Source organism: Didymella exigua (genome assembly GCF_010094145.1).
Source record: "Didymella exigua CBS 183.55 unplaced genomic scaffold M421scaffold_28, whole genome shotgun sequence".
NCBI classification, from domain to species: Eukaryota; Fungi; Ascomycota; class Dothideomycetes; order Pleosporales; family Didymellaceae; genus Didymella; species Didymella exigua.
The window spans coordinates 129,463-145,186 of NW_022984802.1; the positions used below are offsets into that span (position 1 = coordinate 129,463).

Genomic DNA, 15,724 nt, shown 5'->3' on the forward strand with positions numbered 1-15,724 from the left:
GGATGGACAAAATGAACACTTGCCACTCGTGCCCATTGCGATGCCGTGACGTGTGCTTTTTGCCCCTCCATGGCGGTGGTGTCTTGGGCCTTTCGCATGTCGCCGCTGCCCGTCTCGCATGAAGTCGTTCTTTGTCTACACATCCACGATGTGTTTGTTAATCGTGACGGCTACTGCGAGCGTGTATTGTATATCGTTTAGCACAGCAGCATTGCGTGAGACTCGCTCACTCACCAGATGTGAAGATGCTCGATGTTTGCGTGGCGGATCATTCGGCTAGCGTGATCGCGACTTCCCTGACCAACATCTGCATCACTCTTCACCGCACTTCCAGCAATGTCAGCAGACCTTTTCGCAGAGTTCAGCACAACCCCGAGTACGAATCAAGCGCCACAGTCAAATGCTTCTACTAAGCCGCAGTCTGCCTCGGTTTTCAGCTTCTTAGATGACTTGAACAGCCAGCAGCCTGACCCGGTTCATCGAGCACAGCCACCCGCTTTTGCACAAGGTTCTGGGCAGGCCCATAGATCTCGACCACAGACCGCACCAGAAGACGACAATGATGACTGGGGCGATTTCGAGGGAGGCTCGAGTCGCATAGATCCCGCTCCCTCTACACAACATGATCCTTTCGGGTTTGTGCCCACACAGCAACACCAGCCTCAGCAGCAGTCATGGAGTCAGCCGGTAACTCATGATCCGTTCGGTTTTCAGTCGACGTACTCGCCGCAAGTGCCGCAGGAGGCATGGACCAAAGCTCCTTTCATGAAAGCCAAGAAACCCACGGATTCGAGCGTGCTTTTCGACGCAGAAGAAGATCTAGATGATGATGACGACTTTGGCGACTTTGAGGATTCGCAGTCGAAATCTGGCACACCAGCACCATCAGCGCCTCAAGCACCGCTGGCACCGCTGGCACCAGTAGGGGGCTCCTCGGCATGGGTAGACTTGCTTGGAGACATAGATTCTTTCCAGCCCGCGAGCGTGACGTCTAGTCAAAAGAGCAAAGACATTGGAAGACCAGAATCTGTGCCGAGGGCCAGGGCCAGAAAGAGTACCATTGGAGGCTTTGGTACAGCTACCAAAACAAAGCAACCAAAGCCAGCGCCTGTGCCCGCGGCAGCACCGCAAGTTGCAGACGATAGCTGGGACACTTTCGATGACTGGGAGGCTTCGGTACCGGCTCCAGCCACCAAGAAGCCAGAAGGCACGAAAGGCGCACCGACATCAACAATCTCAACACCTGCACCAATCTTATCCTCTGCGATCGATGAGTTATCTCCCGGTGAACAGCCGCCCACCAATGTTCCGCCACCTGGTGTGCTACTTTCGTTGTTTCCGTCATTCTTTGCAGACGCACAGGAGAAGCTGTTCAAACCCATGGCTGCACAAACGCTACCGATGAGAAACAAACTTCTTGCTGAACCCGGTACTATTGCGTACCTTCATGGCTATCTTGTGCTGGCGTCCGTAGCCGCACACATAATCGCAGGGAGAAAGCTGCGCTGGAAGCGGGATCAACTTCTGTCTCAAGGGATGAGGATCGGACCAGCGTCCTCTCGAGCGACGTCTGGCATGAAGCTCACAGGCATCGACAAAGGCGAAAACCGCAAAGAGGAAAGGGAGGCCTCTGACGTTGTGAGAGCATGGAAAGATCAAGTTGGGAGGTTACGACACGTGATATCTGGTGTCAATCAGATCAAGGCGGGCACTCTGGGTCCTGCACCTGACCTGCAGGAAACGATGCCGGTCAGGACTCTAAAACAATCAGAAGGCGGTGTACCTGCGCGACAGCAGTGTATGCTGTGTGGTCTGAAGAGAGACGAAAGAGTCACTGCAGTGGACATGACAGTTGAGGACAGCTTCGGCGAGTGGTGGATTGAGCAAGTGAACATGCATCGAGGTACGTCTCCTGATCTTCAAGACAACACGACTGACTGCTTTCAAGGGTGCAGAAACTTTTGGAATGAGCACAAGGACAAGCTGCGCCAAAGATGACATACTAGACTATGCATGAGCACATCATGCCAGCATTTACGGAGTTCAGCACGTGTGAGTGTCAGGGTAGCATCGGCAACAGGAGCTTGACCAATAACAATATTCTGGGTCGCGAAATGAACGCGCTCGTCCAAGTATGGAAGACCCTGTATCGCAGTCGCACAGTCCACTTTGACACTCAACTACGCTCGCAGCCGCATCCTTGAGACTCGCTTCCCCGAGATACGCCGAAGGGCCGTTTTGGTGCATCGCAGGCGTCGGGGAAATTCACGGGCGGCATGGGCTCAGTGCTCAGAGTCACAGCAAGACTTGACACGAAGGACGTGAACCCTTGATAGCTACAAGCCAGAGAGATGACTTTTCTTTTGTTCACGCATCGACAGCCGCTAGATACAGAGGTGAGTGTTTGTGTCGTGTCGGCATGGTGGCCTGAAGGGGTGTTGGTGCAGATGGTTAGGCTCGAAGTACGAAGTAGCGTGGTCCTCTGCCGCGGGACATCAATTCAAATAGATACCCGGCAGCGAGTCGCATCCAACTTGTGCCACGCTCGAAATCCATCGTCATATACTCTTGTTGCACAGTCGACCCTCAGCGCCGCCGCCGAGCAGCCATTGTGCAGACAGCCACGCGTTACAGCCGCAGCGACCGCACACTGCCCTCGCAGCCTGTCTCACCCTCCAGATCTGAACCCTCGCGTCCCCCGCAATCCGCACTGGACGCATGTCCCACCACACTTCTCGAGCCCTGAATCGAGTACCACCACCGCCGCGACGCACGTTTTCCGTGACCGGCGAGCATTTTTTATTCGGATAAAGAGCTCTCGTCTTGCTGTAGAAGTATTTTGCAGTGCCCGCGTTAACCGATGAAGCCACAGGATGGTAAGTGAAACCGCTCGGCTGCGCTTGTCGACGACCACATGCAGCTGTCTTGCGGCTGGCGCGGTCTCAGCATATGGAGAGCGTGACCGCCGCCCGCTGCGAGAAGTGGTGCTCGAAGCTACTGCACGCACAACATTCCCCCAAGTCCACTGCCCGCTGCTCGTCTGCTTGACCGTTGTTCCTCACGCATTGCTTCGCTCCCGTTGTCCAGGTCGCGCCTGCTGTACGCCTGCATGTACTCGATTGCTAACTATGCGACCCCTCCAGGCTCTCTCCCAGAGGAACCCTACTTCGCAACCCTCGGCAGCCCGACTGACCATGTCTCGCTCACTAAAAACAAGAGCATGTCGAACCTGCTCTCTCACGCCATGTCCGCCCCGCCCGTAATCGACACTACCAAGCGCATGAGCTTCGATGCGGGCCAGCTCAGCCGTGTCACCAGGTCGCCCATTGTGTCCGAGCACGAGCATGGCCTGGGAGCGTCTGGCCTCCGCCGCATCCGCCAGCAGCCACCGAGGCAGCTGCCGCCCACCCAGCGCAGCGCCTCGCTGAACGTCAGCACGCCGCCCGCCTCGCGACCCCCTTCAGACGCTGCGCCGTCGGTGCCGGGATCTCCGACCCTCGCCTTCGGCGAAGACCTCATGCGCTTCCCCTCCGAGTCGCTACACTCGTTCTCGTTTGCGACGCAGTCCGACGAGTTCATCCATAACCGGCAGAATGTCTTGAAGCGCTCGATAGACTTCATGCGAGACCGGCTGGGATGGGCAGCTACGAACCCAGGCATTGCGAACGCACAGGCGCAGCTGAGCGGGGATCTCGAGGTGCAGAGCATGATGGAACTGCTGCAGAGGGCGAACCTGATTGGGCAAGACGGCACAGGAGCACACGGGCTTGGGGCCCTTGGTCCCGTCACTGGGCCTGCAGACATGTCTGGCGAGAATCCCTTCGACAAGGGCTTCGAGGCACAGCGGTCTGCGAGCCCTGAGAGCATGCTCCAGTCTGCAAGACCACCGGTACATCGAGCCGCGACCGACATCAGGGGCGGCACGGACAAGGACGACCAGGGAGTGCCGGCGCTCAGTCCCACGACCTTACACACATCCCTGCCTCCGCAACGGCCGAACCGTCCGGCTTTGAAACGCACATTGACCGACGTTGCATCGCTCACGATACAGAGTCAGCTTCACGATGTCCTGGCCAAGCCTTATCTGGTAGGCGATCAGGTTCAGAGCAACTCGGTCATATCGCAAACGTCCATTCCTGCTGTGCTACCTAGCTTCCATAGCGTACAGGTACCCCTCTCTGCAGGACCGGCACCCCATGGCCACGGCACTCGACATGCTGCCGCGGCACAGGCTATCTTCACGACCGAAGCAGAAGCTCCTTGGACGATCACATCCGCAAACGACTTGGCATGCTTGGTGTTTGGTGTCACCAGGGCTGAGGTCCGCAAGCTGGGCATCCTCGAAGTTGTTCGAGAGGACCGGCGGTCGTGGCTAGAAGGCAAGCTCAAAAACCCAGACTTGGGCTCCAAGGCGCAGGCAGCATTGGCGCAAACAACCAATCTCAAGGTCGGCAATGGCCTGACTGCAAGGCTGTTGAGCAAGCCCTCATCACGGACGACGGCTGCGAGGAAGGCAAAGACAGACGATGGCAGTGGGTCGTCGTACTACAACGCCAAGAAGACAGGAAAGCTCAATCACGAGTCGAAGGGTTCGAGAGGCGTACTGCTTTGCGGCGATGTGATTCCAATCCAGAAGCGGAATGGTGCCACGGGTGCAGCAAGCTTATGGGTGAAAGAGAAGCGAGGTGGCCTCATCTGGGTACTAGAAGAGATAGCTGAGGATGTCGTATTCATCAATGTAGACGAAGTAGGTTGCGTCTCCAAGGGCTGGGGCGCGACCGAAGCCGTCTTCGGTAGTGACAGACTACGCAGAGGCATGGATCTCTTACGCCTGATACCCGGGATACCACGCCTCAAGGGCACCAACACTGGCGCCCTAGACTACGACGAGATTGCTGAGGTACGCAGCTACACAGCTCGCACGTCAAACAGCATCAATATCCCAGTCACGGTGGAAGCACTTCCTGATGAGCCTACCTTCCGCGTCTCCAGCTTCCCACACATTGCTGGAATCCTCGTACTCAACTCTTCCGACCTCACAATCACAAGCTCCAACTCGGTCTTCTCAGAAGCGTTGTTCGGGCAGCCACGACCCGAGACTCTGCACGTCAGCAAGCTCATACCTGCATTCGACAAGATCTTGAACATTATGACGGACGAAGACAAAATCGAACTGGTGGATGGTATTGTCATCCCAGAGCACAGCTTCCGGCGTGCGCGAGCTTTGCTCGCCATGCGGGAGGGCAGCGCAGATGCAGCAGCCATCTTCCTGAGGCCCAGTGGCCTCCCTGCTTTGCATCGCGATGGATCAGAGATCATGGTGGATGTGCAGATGAGGGTCGTAAAGAGTGACAAGACACCCCGTTTCGATGAGCAGGTGATTGAGGAAGAGGGTGACTCACATGCGCAACCAGACAAACCGCAGCTGGTGTACGCGTTGTGGGTGACCTATTCTAGGCAACTGCACGCTACAAACCACGGCATTGGTCCAGTCACACCGCTCATATCGCGTCCAGGGACACCACCGCATCAACCTTCGCCCGGACAAACAAATCTGATCATTCCCGAAGAGGCTGAGTCTTCTGACCAGTCGAAAGCAGGCACGCCGCCCGTCTCTCTGCTCTCGCAGCAACTGCAAGAAGCCGCAAAACCCTTGCCTCCACAAGAAACACCAGCACATGCAATGGCAGCGCCTCCTGCACCAGTCAAGGAGGCGCCGCCGGAGAAGAAGACCATCAATGACTTTATCGTACTCGAGGAGATGGGTCAGGGCGCGTATGGTCAGGTTAAGCTATGCCGCTACAAGAAGAACAGTAGCAAGAAGGTCGTTATCAAGTTTGTCACAAAGCGGCGCATCCTTGTCGACACATGGACACGAGATCGTAAGCTCGGCACTGTACCGCTAGAGATTCACGTCCTCGACTTCCTACGCAGAGACGGCTACCAGCACCCGAACATCGTTGAGATGGCCGACTTCTTCGAGGACGATGTCAACTACTACATCGAGATGGTGCCTCATGGTCTCCCTGGCATGGACTTGTTCGACTACATCGAGCTCCGCGTCAATATGGAGGAGAAGGAGTGCCGCAAGATCTTCGTCCAGGTCGCTGAGGCAGTGCACTTCCTGCACACTAAAGCCAAGGTCGTGCATCGCGACATCAAAGACGAGAATGTAGTCCTAGATGGTGACGGTAATATTAAGCTCATCGACTTCGGCAGCGCAGCGTACATCAAGAGCGGGCCTTTCGATGTCTTCGTTGGCACCATTGGTATGTCACCGCCCTCCATCCCACGCTTGAAACAAAGCTAACACCGCCAGACTATGCCGCCCCCGAAGTCCTCGCGGGCCGCTCCTATCGTGGCAAAGAACAGGATGTGTGGGCACTCGGCATCTTGCTGTACACCATCATCTACAAAGAGAATCCGTTCTATAGCATTGACGAGATCATGGACCACGATCTGCGCGTGCCGTGGGTTATGAGCGAGGAAAGCATCGACTTGGTGAGGCTGATGCTCGATCGCGATGTTGAGAAGCGAATCACAATCAGCCAGGTGTTGGAGCATCCGTGGTGCGCTAGTGGCAATGGAGAGGCGGATGCGGGTCTGAGGTGAGACGCTGCGGTCGACTTTTTTTTTTTGAAGAGGAGTCGGGATTTTCCTTTAGAACAGTCCAAGTATCCGTGGGTTTGCTGCCTGGCACGCCATACAGCACGAAGCGAGGGTTGGGACGCCGGGGAATCTGCGTATAGAGTTGACGATGGCGAGCGAGGCATATTTGTGAGAGATGGATTTGCATCAGTGTGGCGGTTGTCAGCCCTTCACGACAGCTTGCGTATCTTTCGTTACCAGCGTATATCACGGACATATGAGGCATAAGGTCGGACGGCAAGAGGGGCGTGTGGATAGAATGAATACCCAATATATTTGTTACTTGATCAGTCTGGTCTGTCTTTTCATCCTCGTTGCAATAGAGCAATGAGTGCGGCGGTGCGCTCGTGCTGCGTGTTGATTGGCCGCACCTCCCATTTTTCACTTACGCCACACTTACATTCGCCCTTGGATTATCAACGCCTTTCTATACCCACATCATCACCTGACTACCATAACCCAGACTCACAACACCACATCCCCATCCCCACACTCCAGCACCATCCGCCCTCAAATTCGAATCCAGCACCTCCACCCCCCCAGCCAACATTCCCCGTCCGCTCACCAGAGCGCTAGAAGAGATGGCAAGAGGCGGCCGCGGCGGCGGTTCACGCAACCCAGCAAACCAGCCGCGCGAAGTCCAGGTCTCACGGAAAGTCAGCTGGCTGCTGCGTCACGGCGCGAGCGCGGAGGGCCTGGCGCTGGGCGCGGGCGGGTACGCAAGCGTGGCGGCCGCGCTCAACACGCGTGCGCTGCGGAGTCTGAACATCACATTTGACGAGCTCAAGGCCGTCGTGGCCAACAACGACAAGCAACGCTTCAGCATGATTCCCGTGTCGTCTCCGGACGCAGGCGCGGCATCGGACGGGGCGGACGCGGACGCACCAGCCGCGCGTGAAGCATCGCAACCGCACTCGGACGACCCCGCCGACTACGTGATCCGCGCGAACCAGGGCCACTCGCTGCAAGTCGACACCGAAGGCCTGCTCACGCCGATTACCAGGGATGCAGGCAATCTGCCCGCCACCGTCGTCCACGGTACGGACGAGCGCGCGTGGCCCCTCATCCTCCAAGGCGGCGGCCTGCGCCGCATGACCAGGACGCACATCCACTTCGCGACCGGACTGCCCGCGGGCTTCAGGACGGCCGCCTCGTCTGACCAAGGCCCCGGCGAAGGTCCCGGCGAAGGTCCCGGCGAAGCAGCACGCGCACCCACGGGCGAGCAAGCGCGGGTAATCTCAGGCATGCGCAGCTCATCGACGGTGCTGATCTACATCGACATAGCAGCCGCGCTGGACGCGGGGCTCGCCTTCTTCCTGTCCGAGAACGGTGTGGTTCTGTGCGCGGGCAACGAGGCGGGCGTGATGCCGCTCGAGTTCTTTGCGCGCGTCGAGCGGAGGGACGGGGGCGTGCTGATGCGCGATGGCAGGGTGCCGGAGGGCGTTGTTGTCGATGTTGAGGCGTGGGAGAGGGAGGTGGGGAGTCTTGGGAGGCGGGGCGGGAAGGGAGGGCGAGGGGGGAGAGGGGGGAGAGGAAGAGGGAAGCCGAGGGCGGCTGATGACTCGAGGGATGTGATGGCTGGGGCGGAGTAGGCGGCAGATACAGAATTGGCGCTGCGTCGGCATATGGAGGTGCAGCGATTTCTCAATGTCTACACGTCTGCTTCCATCACGGTCCGGGGTATCCTATCTCCTCACGATTGTCGTCGACAACCCTTCCGTATCTGCGACTGATTAGCATAGATCCTATGAAGCTCACACGGGGCACGGGGAGACTTACTCGAGCAGCAACCTAAAGAACCACGTCTCAAAGTCGGCATTCCTCAGCACCTTATCATGCCACTCTGTACTCCTCTCCGCAATCTCCCGCGCCTTCCTCTCCCCCAAACTCCCCCCATTCCCCCCCTTACCAGCCTGCTTCTCCTGCACCCCGCCCACGCCCCCAGTCTCCGTCGTATCTCCGCTAAACCACCGGACAAGGTCGAGATGCTCATCGCCTCTCAAGCTAACGGGTATATAATGCACCCACGGCTTGAGCCACTCATTGTGCCACTCGCGAAACACGCTCATCTTGTACGTCAGGCTGCGGCTCTGGAGGAAGCTGTAGAAGCGGCCGGAGAAGGCGTTGCCGTCCATGTCGAGCAGGTGCTTGTAGGACCAGGCTTCGTGGCCGTCGACACGCTCGACGACGTCGAAGAACTCCTTCTGCGCGTCGCAGTCGCCCGGGTCGCACTGGCCGACATGGCTAAATTTGACGTCGACCAGGTGGCGCAGGGCGCGGCGGTCGATATCCTTGACTTGGTAGGGGGCGGTGGAGGTGACCGGACGAACGAGGATCTGCGCTGTGTCCGGGGCGTTGATGCGCTGGACAATATGCTGACGGTGTTGGCGGCGCCAGCCGCCGTTGCGACTGAAGCCGCCGGTTGTGGAGCCGCGCCAGTAGAGGCTGTTGATTTTGTTTTCCCAGCTCGTGTCGTGAGACTTGCTGTAAGTCACTTTGCCAAACCAGTACCACGGGCTGGGGTAGAGAATATCTTGGAAGCTGGAGACCTTGGACTGCGAGAAGATGGGTGTGAGCTCGTGGGTGATGCTGAAGGCGTTGGGACGCTCGAAGAAACCGAATGTTGACGAAAATGATGGCGAGTTGCAGATGTCTGAGAATGCTATCGGGTCGTACACGTAGTTCAAAGGGCCTGCGGCGTACGAGGTCAGATTGTCGGCGGCGAAGTCTTCATATGTCTGGGCCTGGCTGTCGGTGGGACACGAGAGGCGGGAGTGCGTCCACGTTTGTTGATGTGCGAAGCGGTTGAACTTGCTTGTGCTGACCTCGTCGAAGCGCTTACCATCATTCAGATCCTTCGGTCGTTTCGAGAAGTCGTTGCGAGGCAGGGCGTTCTTTGCAGCACGGGGCAGAACCTGGTCTCGGGCTTTGGCGATCATTGAAGACAGCAGGTCGTTCGGCACGACCACACGAGGCTCATCATGGATGTTGAAGCCCAGATCCATGTCTGGAAGGTAGGCAACGAAGTCCTTCATCATGCCTGTTGTGGCTTGCTGCTGCCATTCATCGCCGTTGCCTACAGATACCACTTCCCCGTTTCGGATAGCCACGGCAATCAAAGCACTGTCCTCATGGCCTATTGCGTTCTTGATGCGCGACCGTATCGTTTTGGGTTCGAGTGCCCAGAAGGGCAGCAGCATTTGGTTGATCATGTCGAACTCGTCGATCATCACAACATTTCGACGCTGAGCAAACTCGAACCACTTGTCGAAGTGAGGAGGAGGTGCTATTCCGTTCCTGCGCCGATACTCGCGAACGGCCTGGTCCAGAGATTTCGACTGCCTCTTCAGCAGCTGCTGAAGTTCAGTCTCGGCAGCGTTGATCAGCTGTTCTGCAGGGTGTCCTTCCTTCAGGTCAATCGGAATAGAGCCAAGAGGCGTCGATGAAGATTGCACCTCGAAGATAGAGGGGACCTCAGCTGTAAGTCTGTAGTGATGCGCTCCAGATGCGTGACGAACCAGCAGCACGAAGACCGAGAATGTCGTAACTCCAAACAAGATGCGTCTTATGTATGTAGAATGCCGAACGTCAACGAAAGCGTCTGGAAGCGATCCGCCGTAAAGGTATAAAAGAGCAGAAACTCCGTAGAGGCAGGTGAACCATATGCCTGAAAAGGTAGTGGCAAACTTGAGTTGGGCACAGATGCAAGAGAACAGGCCCCATAGAGAAACAGGAACAGCGCCCTCGCGGAGAAGCTGTAGGACAAATCAGCTTAGTGCCAGCGAATGGAAAAGTCGCATGGGCTTGTGCATGTGCGCATGTTGTGTTGAGGCGTTGTGGCGAGTGCGAGGAATGAAGCACTTACGAGAAGAAACGTGAGAAGATTGAAAGCGGCATTAACGATGATCATGGAGAATACTTGGCGCACAGTTCTGAAGTCATGTACTGTCTTCCAGTCGCGATCAAACTCTCGATACAGCGGCTCCCACGTCGCAGCGCCTGGCATAACCGAGGGCTCCATCATGTAGACTGCAATGCCACATATGACGGTCATGGCAGCTGCAACGTCCCGCAAAGCCACAAGCTCCAGCGCTTTTCGACTGCTGCTGACTAAGCCTTGTCGCGAGAACGAGCCGTCTGCAGACATGAGTCCTCGCGTACCGCCCTCATTATCGTCCCTTGCGCCCTGCACTGCCGTCTCAAACAAGACCAGACCCGACGCAGCGAAGATGGCGCCGCTGATGCCAAGCGCGGAGGTCGGAGACGTGGTGTAGATGCTCATCGCGGCACTCGCGGCCATGGTGAGGGTGACCAGGAGATCCCATGGCCTCTTGCTGGCGGGCTTCTCGAAGGCGCTGTTCGAGTTGGTCGAGTCGCTGCGGGAGTGCGTGGGCAGGGCAGGGTGTCTGGACAGGAGCTCGCTCTCAGAGACGAGCACGACGAGCAGTGGGAGCAGCCACTATTGCATGTCAGCAGTTGCGCTGCCATGTCTTCCTGCGTGCCTACCTTGGTCGCTCGTATGCCGTCCTTGTCGCAGGCAGCTCTGTCGCAGATGTGCGCCAGCGCAAGGAATGCGCCCGCAAGCCAGCTGGTGCTCCTCTTTCCGCCTCCGGCATTCGCATGCAGCCCCACGCGGAATACAAGAGGGATCCATAGTATCGCCCACGACGCCGAGGTCACGAGGAGCGAGTGCTGGACAGGGCTGTTAACACTGCCAACGGCTCCCAAGACGGTAAACAGCAGCGGAGCGAGCAGCAGACGGTGCTTAGCGGCATTTTCGGCGACGCGAGATACGGCCAGGTGCATTGGAGCAGGAATCGGACTAGGGCCCATGGGATGGCATGAGTTCGTCTGTTGTGCGCGTAGATGCAGTTCAACTATATTGCGCGTGTCCACTTGGAAGGAGTGATCGTCAGGGTCCGTGCCAAGCAATGACGCCAGGTTGATGTTGCAAGCTCCGACCTTCAGAACACAACATTGCACTTTCGAAGAGGCGACTTCTGGAGACTACAGAGACACAGTAACATGTCCAGATCCTTTGCGCAGAAGAGGAACAGCCTGGTGCGGTGTGCCATGATTGGATTTCCTACCTACGGAGCGAGCTATCAATGCGTCGAAGGTCCGGAAAATCCGCTCTGGTAGAATTCATGTGTATGAGCGAGCTTCACGCCGTCTGCTCCGCGCCTCAGCAGATCACTGAGAGCACGAAATTTGCGGCAAGATCTCATGTTGGGGAGGCTCAACCTACAGATCCTGCCCGGCTTCACTCGGCGCGTGTACAGCCCTACCCGTCGTACGAAGTACAATAGACCAAGCTTGCCCACATGCTACCAGTCACCCTTGCAGTAAGGCACGGCAATTCCAGAGTTCCATGGCTCAGTATCACCGAGATCTGGTCTATCTGCGGTCCCTCACCGGACGCCAAGTGGGCGCGCCTTGCAATGCCGCCGACATGAGGTCATAGGTACTCGTCGCTGAAAGCCTGAAACAGTCTCGCGAGGTTGCGGCCAACTTTTTGTTCTGAGACGAACACCTGTCCGCCGGGTGGTCCATGGGGTGAGCCCGGTCTAGACGTGCTGGGATTAGCTGCACGTGCTCGGTGCCCGCTCCTCCAGCGACATGATTGGCCATCAGGCACGAATATCTCGAGCGGAGAGCGGTATTTACGTGAGCCGGCGTTTTATCACGTTATCGCACCACTCTACTCTGCGAGCGGCACAGCAAATATCGCAGCGATTGCGGTGTTTGCACAGGTGTCAATAACCTGCCGTCTTGGCGATACATACATCAGATGGTGGCGTTCGGGCCTGGATGGTCCGGAAGTGGCAGCTGTGAATTCGCGATGAGGGGGTTGCATGGAATTTGATCATCGCGGTAGCAGAACATGTCCGAGGTGCCCGCTGCACGGATGAGCTGGGTGGGCTACCCCACACTTTGCTGGATGAGTGCGCTTTAAAGCGCAGCGATGACGTCGGTCGATATTCAACGAGTCGGTCTGACGGTCCAGCACCATGGTTGTGCAGCTGTCAACAACGATGGCCCTCGTGAACGCCGAGTGAAAGGGACCTTTGCTTGGGAAAATCCGTAATTTGACCATGGTCGTCCCGATGTCGTCGTCGACGGTCCGCGAATCTCGGCCTGCTGATCCAGCGCGTCTGGAACCATCAACCATGACTTGCAGCAGGGAGCGGCGCGAGCGGTTATCCTAGGGGCAAGAGTCTCCCTCCATTCAAAGCTCGCGATGTGCGTTGGCTCGTCATGTGGGGTGGGCCGGGTGCCACACCATGCGAGACAAACCCCTCAGATCGCTTGCGCTGCGAGTGGAAAGGTGGGCAGGTGGCTTGCGCAGTGCGCGAAGCGCATTGGGTGGTGAGGATTACGGTATATGGTGCGTTATAGCGAAGAGCGACCGCACGGACTGGCAAATGCACAGACCTGGGTGCTGTGTCCGATCGCGATGCCGCCAAGGGTTGGTCTCACGGCGGATTGCTGTCGGTTTCAGGGCGAAGTTGTGATTCCAAAGAGGTGCATTTCTGCTTTGTTTCGAGCAGCGCCATGCCAACGAGCCGCCTTCGGCGAAGACGTGTTCCAGGCGACTTCGTGCAGCTTCGCACACGATCGCAGGCGCGTTAGCAGTTCTCCAGACCCGGCGCTTCTCGGTCCACCCGTACCTGGCCCAAGCGGCTGCTGCGATCGGTGATGATGGTCGTTCCAAAGCGGCACCGTGCTGCTCGATTTAGCACGTAATACCAATCATGGGCGGCTGCTGCTGCTGCGCTAAGTAGAGCCCTGAGATGGGCGGAACGCGCCAGGAACGGCACAAAAGTGTCATGAAATAATTATTCTGGCAGCAGGAAATATGCACCGGGGTGCATGGCTGTCTTGCAGGCGTGCAGCTCGAGCATGCGCCAACACGCAATATCACTGGGCAATGGCAGACAGGGCGCCTGGCCCAGCGTACGGCGTACGCTCAGACAGCGAAACAGCCATTAGAATTTAGGCCACGCTCGAGAGAGCTCGGCCGTAGGTAGCCTGTCGGCTGACCCATGGCCATTCCGGAATCGCAAGACAACAGCTCGGCCCATAACGCAAGATAGCACAAGCAGTGGGGTCCAGCCTGTCCAGCCTCAACAATCGCCAACATTTTTATTTTGTTTTGGAACAACCGCCGTGCGCCTGGCACCTGTCCCTACCCTCCTCACCTTGCACACAATTACCTGCCTCACCTTGCACAGAATTACCTGCCTCACCTTGCACACAACCACCTACCTCCTCCCTCCTGCCACCCACTGTGCCCCCCTGCGCTGCCCTGCATACATAGCACGCATCAGCCGCACCACGCATCTGACCTCGGAGTCCGGGGCTGTGCAACGCTCCTGACGCATTCATAGAACAAAGGCCAGCTCGCCAAAAAAAAAAGTCTGGAGAGTTTGGCGCCATGACGGTCCTCAAGGTACGCAGTCGGTAGACGCAGGGCTCAACCACCGTGTCCCCATCTGTTCTCTATTTGTTGCTGCCTGTGACCACCGGCATCCCCGCAATCCGCCGCCTCGCCCGCTGACTCGCCCGCGCTCAGGAACCCATCAACGTGCGCCCGGCTTCGCAGCAGCGCCATTCGAGCAACCACATGGCCGGCAGCCTCCCCAAGGCGCGCCCGCACGCGCACTCGCTGTCCGTCGGCAGCATCAACCCGGCGCACCGCGTCACCCGCCGCAAGAGTATGAGCACGACGGCCGGCAGCAACGTCGCCGCCATGGCCGCGGTTGCAAAGGGCATCGCGGGCGCGCCGCTGGCCGAGCAGCCCCACCATAACCCAGCACGCCGGCCGAGCAAGCCGGCGACGCAGTTCCGCGGGCCCAGCTTGGTGCACGCGCAGTCCATGGCCGCCAGCATGCCGCACGGCGGCTCGCCCTTCGGCAGCTACAGCGCCGCCAAGAGCGAAGCCGTGCAGGACGGGCCGCCGCTGGCCTCGCTGCCGGAGAGCGAGCAGGGCAGCTCCAAGTCGCGCGTGCGCCGTGCGAGTGAAGGCGCCTCTCGCCTGGCCAAGGGCGAGGGCAAGCGCGCCAGTGGTAGCGACTTGAGATGTGAAAAATGTGGGAAAGGATACAAGCACAGCAGCTGTCTGACCAAGCACCTGTCAGTACCCCGTCGCCTTCCACCGTCCACCCACATACTTTCACCGCTCGAGACGAATGCCCTGCACGCACACCCTGCAGACGCACCCTGCACCCGGCCGCTTGCACTGCCTGTTTCGTGAACCGCGTTGACTTTTGATCTAGTTGGGAGCACACTCCGGAATGGCAGTACACCTCCAAGCTGCTCATCTCCAAGCACCAGCAGGTCCAGCTGCTTGAGGCTGCCTCGGTCCTCGTCGCCATGAACAAGACGAGCGACGACAGCGACGACTCGGCCTCGCCGCCCGCCTCCGGCTCGTCTGATCTGCGCGACGGGCTGAGCTCCACAGAAACTACCCCGCCCCCACAGACGGATGATCATGCCGTGGGCTCTTACTCCTCGCACTCGCACTTTGGCCGCCGCTCCATCAAGCGCTACTCGGCCAACAGCTCCGCCTACAGCCAGTCGTACCAGTCTGCCGTCTTCTCTGACAACGGCAACGGCCACTACCGCCACTGGAGCAACGTGTCTGACCGGCCCACCACCTCGGGCACCTCGGGCACCTCGGGCACCTCCGTTGCAGGCTCGTACCCCGACGACGGCAACACCGATCAGGATATGGCTGCCGCTGTTGGCCTGCTGAGCTGCTCGTACGGCACACCCAAGTCGGGTGCTATGAACCTGCCGGCAGACGTGCCCCCCGTCCCGCCGCTGCCTGCCAAGTTCATGGACTTCAACAACGCCCGCACCCTTTCTGGCAACACAACGGTGACGCCGCAGCAGAGCAGCATGCGCAACAGCTACCGCTACCACGAGAGCAAGGACATCGACATGGACGACGACCACTTTGCCGACGAGGAGGACTACCGCCAGTCGAACTCTCGCAGCCGCGGCCGCGCAGACGAAGACGACGATGCCTTCTTCGGGAGGATGGAGGAGTAGCCGTTTGCCGTGTTGTACC

At 58.3% G+C, this 15,724-nt stretch overlaps 5 protein-coding genes across 5 annotated transcripts; 4 read left to right on the plus strand and 1 right to left on the minus strand.

Annotated features, from left to right (window-relative positions):
• The first annotated feature begins 89 nt into the window (after positions 1 to 89).
• M421DRAFT_238466 (uncharacterized protein) lies at positions 90 to 2,174 on the plus strand. Its single transcript, XM_033588467.1, has one exon. It carries the CDS (start codon positions 337 to 339, stop codon positions 1,996 to 1,998), a length of 1,662 nt encoding a protein of 553 aa, XP_033445790.1. The 5' UTR covers positions 90 to 336; the 3' UTR covers positions 1,999 to 2,174.
• A 380-nt stretch (positions 2,175 to 2,554) lies between these two features.
• M421DRAFT_238474 (Pkinase-domain-containing protein) lies at positions 2,555 to 6,698 on the plus strand. The gene is made up of 3 exons (XM_033588468.1): positions 2,555 to 2,876; positions 3,144 to 6,269; positions 6,320 to 6,698. The coding sequence occupies exons 1-3, from the start codon at positions 2,861 to 2,863 to the stop codon at positions 6,610 to 6,612; spliced, it is 3,435 nt and encodes a 1,144-aa protein (XP_033445791.1). The 5' UTR covers positions 2,555 to 2,860; the 3' UTR covers positions 6,613 to 6,698.
• Positions 6,699 to 6,991: 293 nt separating this feature from the next.
• On the plus strand, positions 6,992 to 8,323 carry M421DRAFT_423637 (uncharacterized protein). Its single transcript, XM_033593528.1, has one exon. The coding sequence runs from the start codon at positions 7,230 to 7,232 to the stop codon at positions 8,238 to 8,240; it is 1,011 nt and encodes a 336-aa protein (XP_033445792.1). The 5' UTR covers positions 6,992 to 7,229; the 3' UTR covers positions 8,241 to 8,323.
• On the minus strand, positions 8,317 to 11,481 carry M421DRAFT_7805 (glycosyltransferase family 90 protein; the record flags this gene model as incomplete). Its single annotated transcript, XM_033597373.1, has 4 exons — positions 8,317 to 8,371; positions 8,428 to 10,403; positions 10,514 to 11,107; positions 11,155 to 11,481. 4 exons carry the CDS (start codon positions 11,479 to 11,481, stop codon positions 8,317 to 8,319), a joined length of 2,952 nt encoding a protein of 983 aa, XP_033445793.1.
• Positions 11,482 to 14,221: 2,740 nt separating this feature from the next.
• M421DRAFT_69721 (uncharacterized protein) lies at positions 14,222 to 15,705 on the plus strand (the record flags this gene model as incomplete). The annotated part of the gene is made up of 2 exons (XM_033596634.1): positions 14,222 to 14,784; positions 14,928 to 15,705. Coding segments are annotated over 2 exons (1,341 nt in total), but the record flags the coding sequence as incomplete, so codon positions are not given.
• Between the last annotated feature and the right edge of the window lie 19 nt (positions 15,706 to 15,724).

Bases quoted from the DNA above. Each gene is read 5' to 3' on its own strand.
- M421DRAFT_238466 (XM_033588467.1), top strand. From the start codon at position 337: ATGTCAGCAGACCTTTTCGCAGAGTTCAGCACAACCCCGAGTACGAAT.
- M421DRAFT_238474 (XM_033588468.1), top strand. The intron at 6,270-6,319 runs GTATGTCACCGC...TAACACCGCCAG, and splicing joins TGTCTTCGTTGGCACCATTG to ACTATGCCGCCCCCGAAGTC.
- M421DRAFT_423637 (XM_033593528.1), top strand. From the start codon at position 7,230: ATGGCAAGAGGCGGCCGCGGCGGCGGTTCACGCAACCCAGCAAACCAG.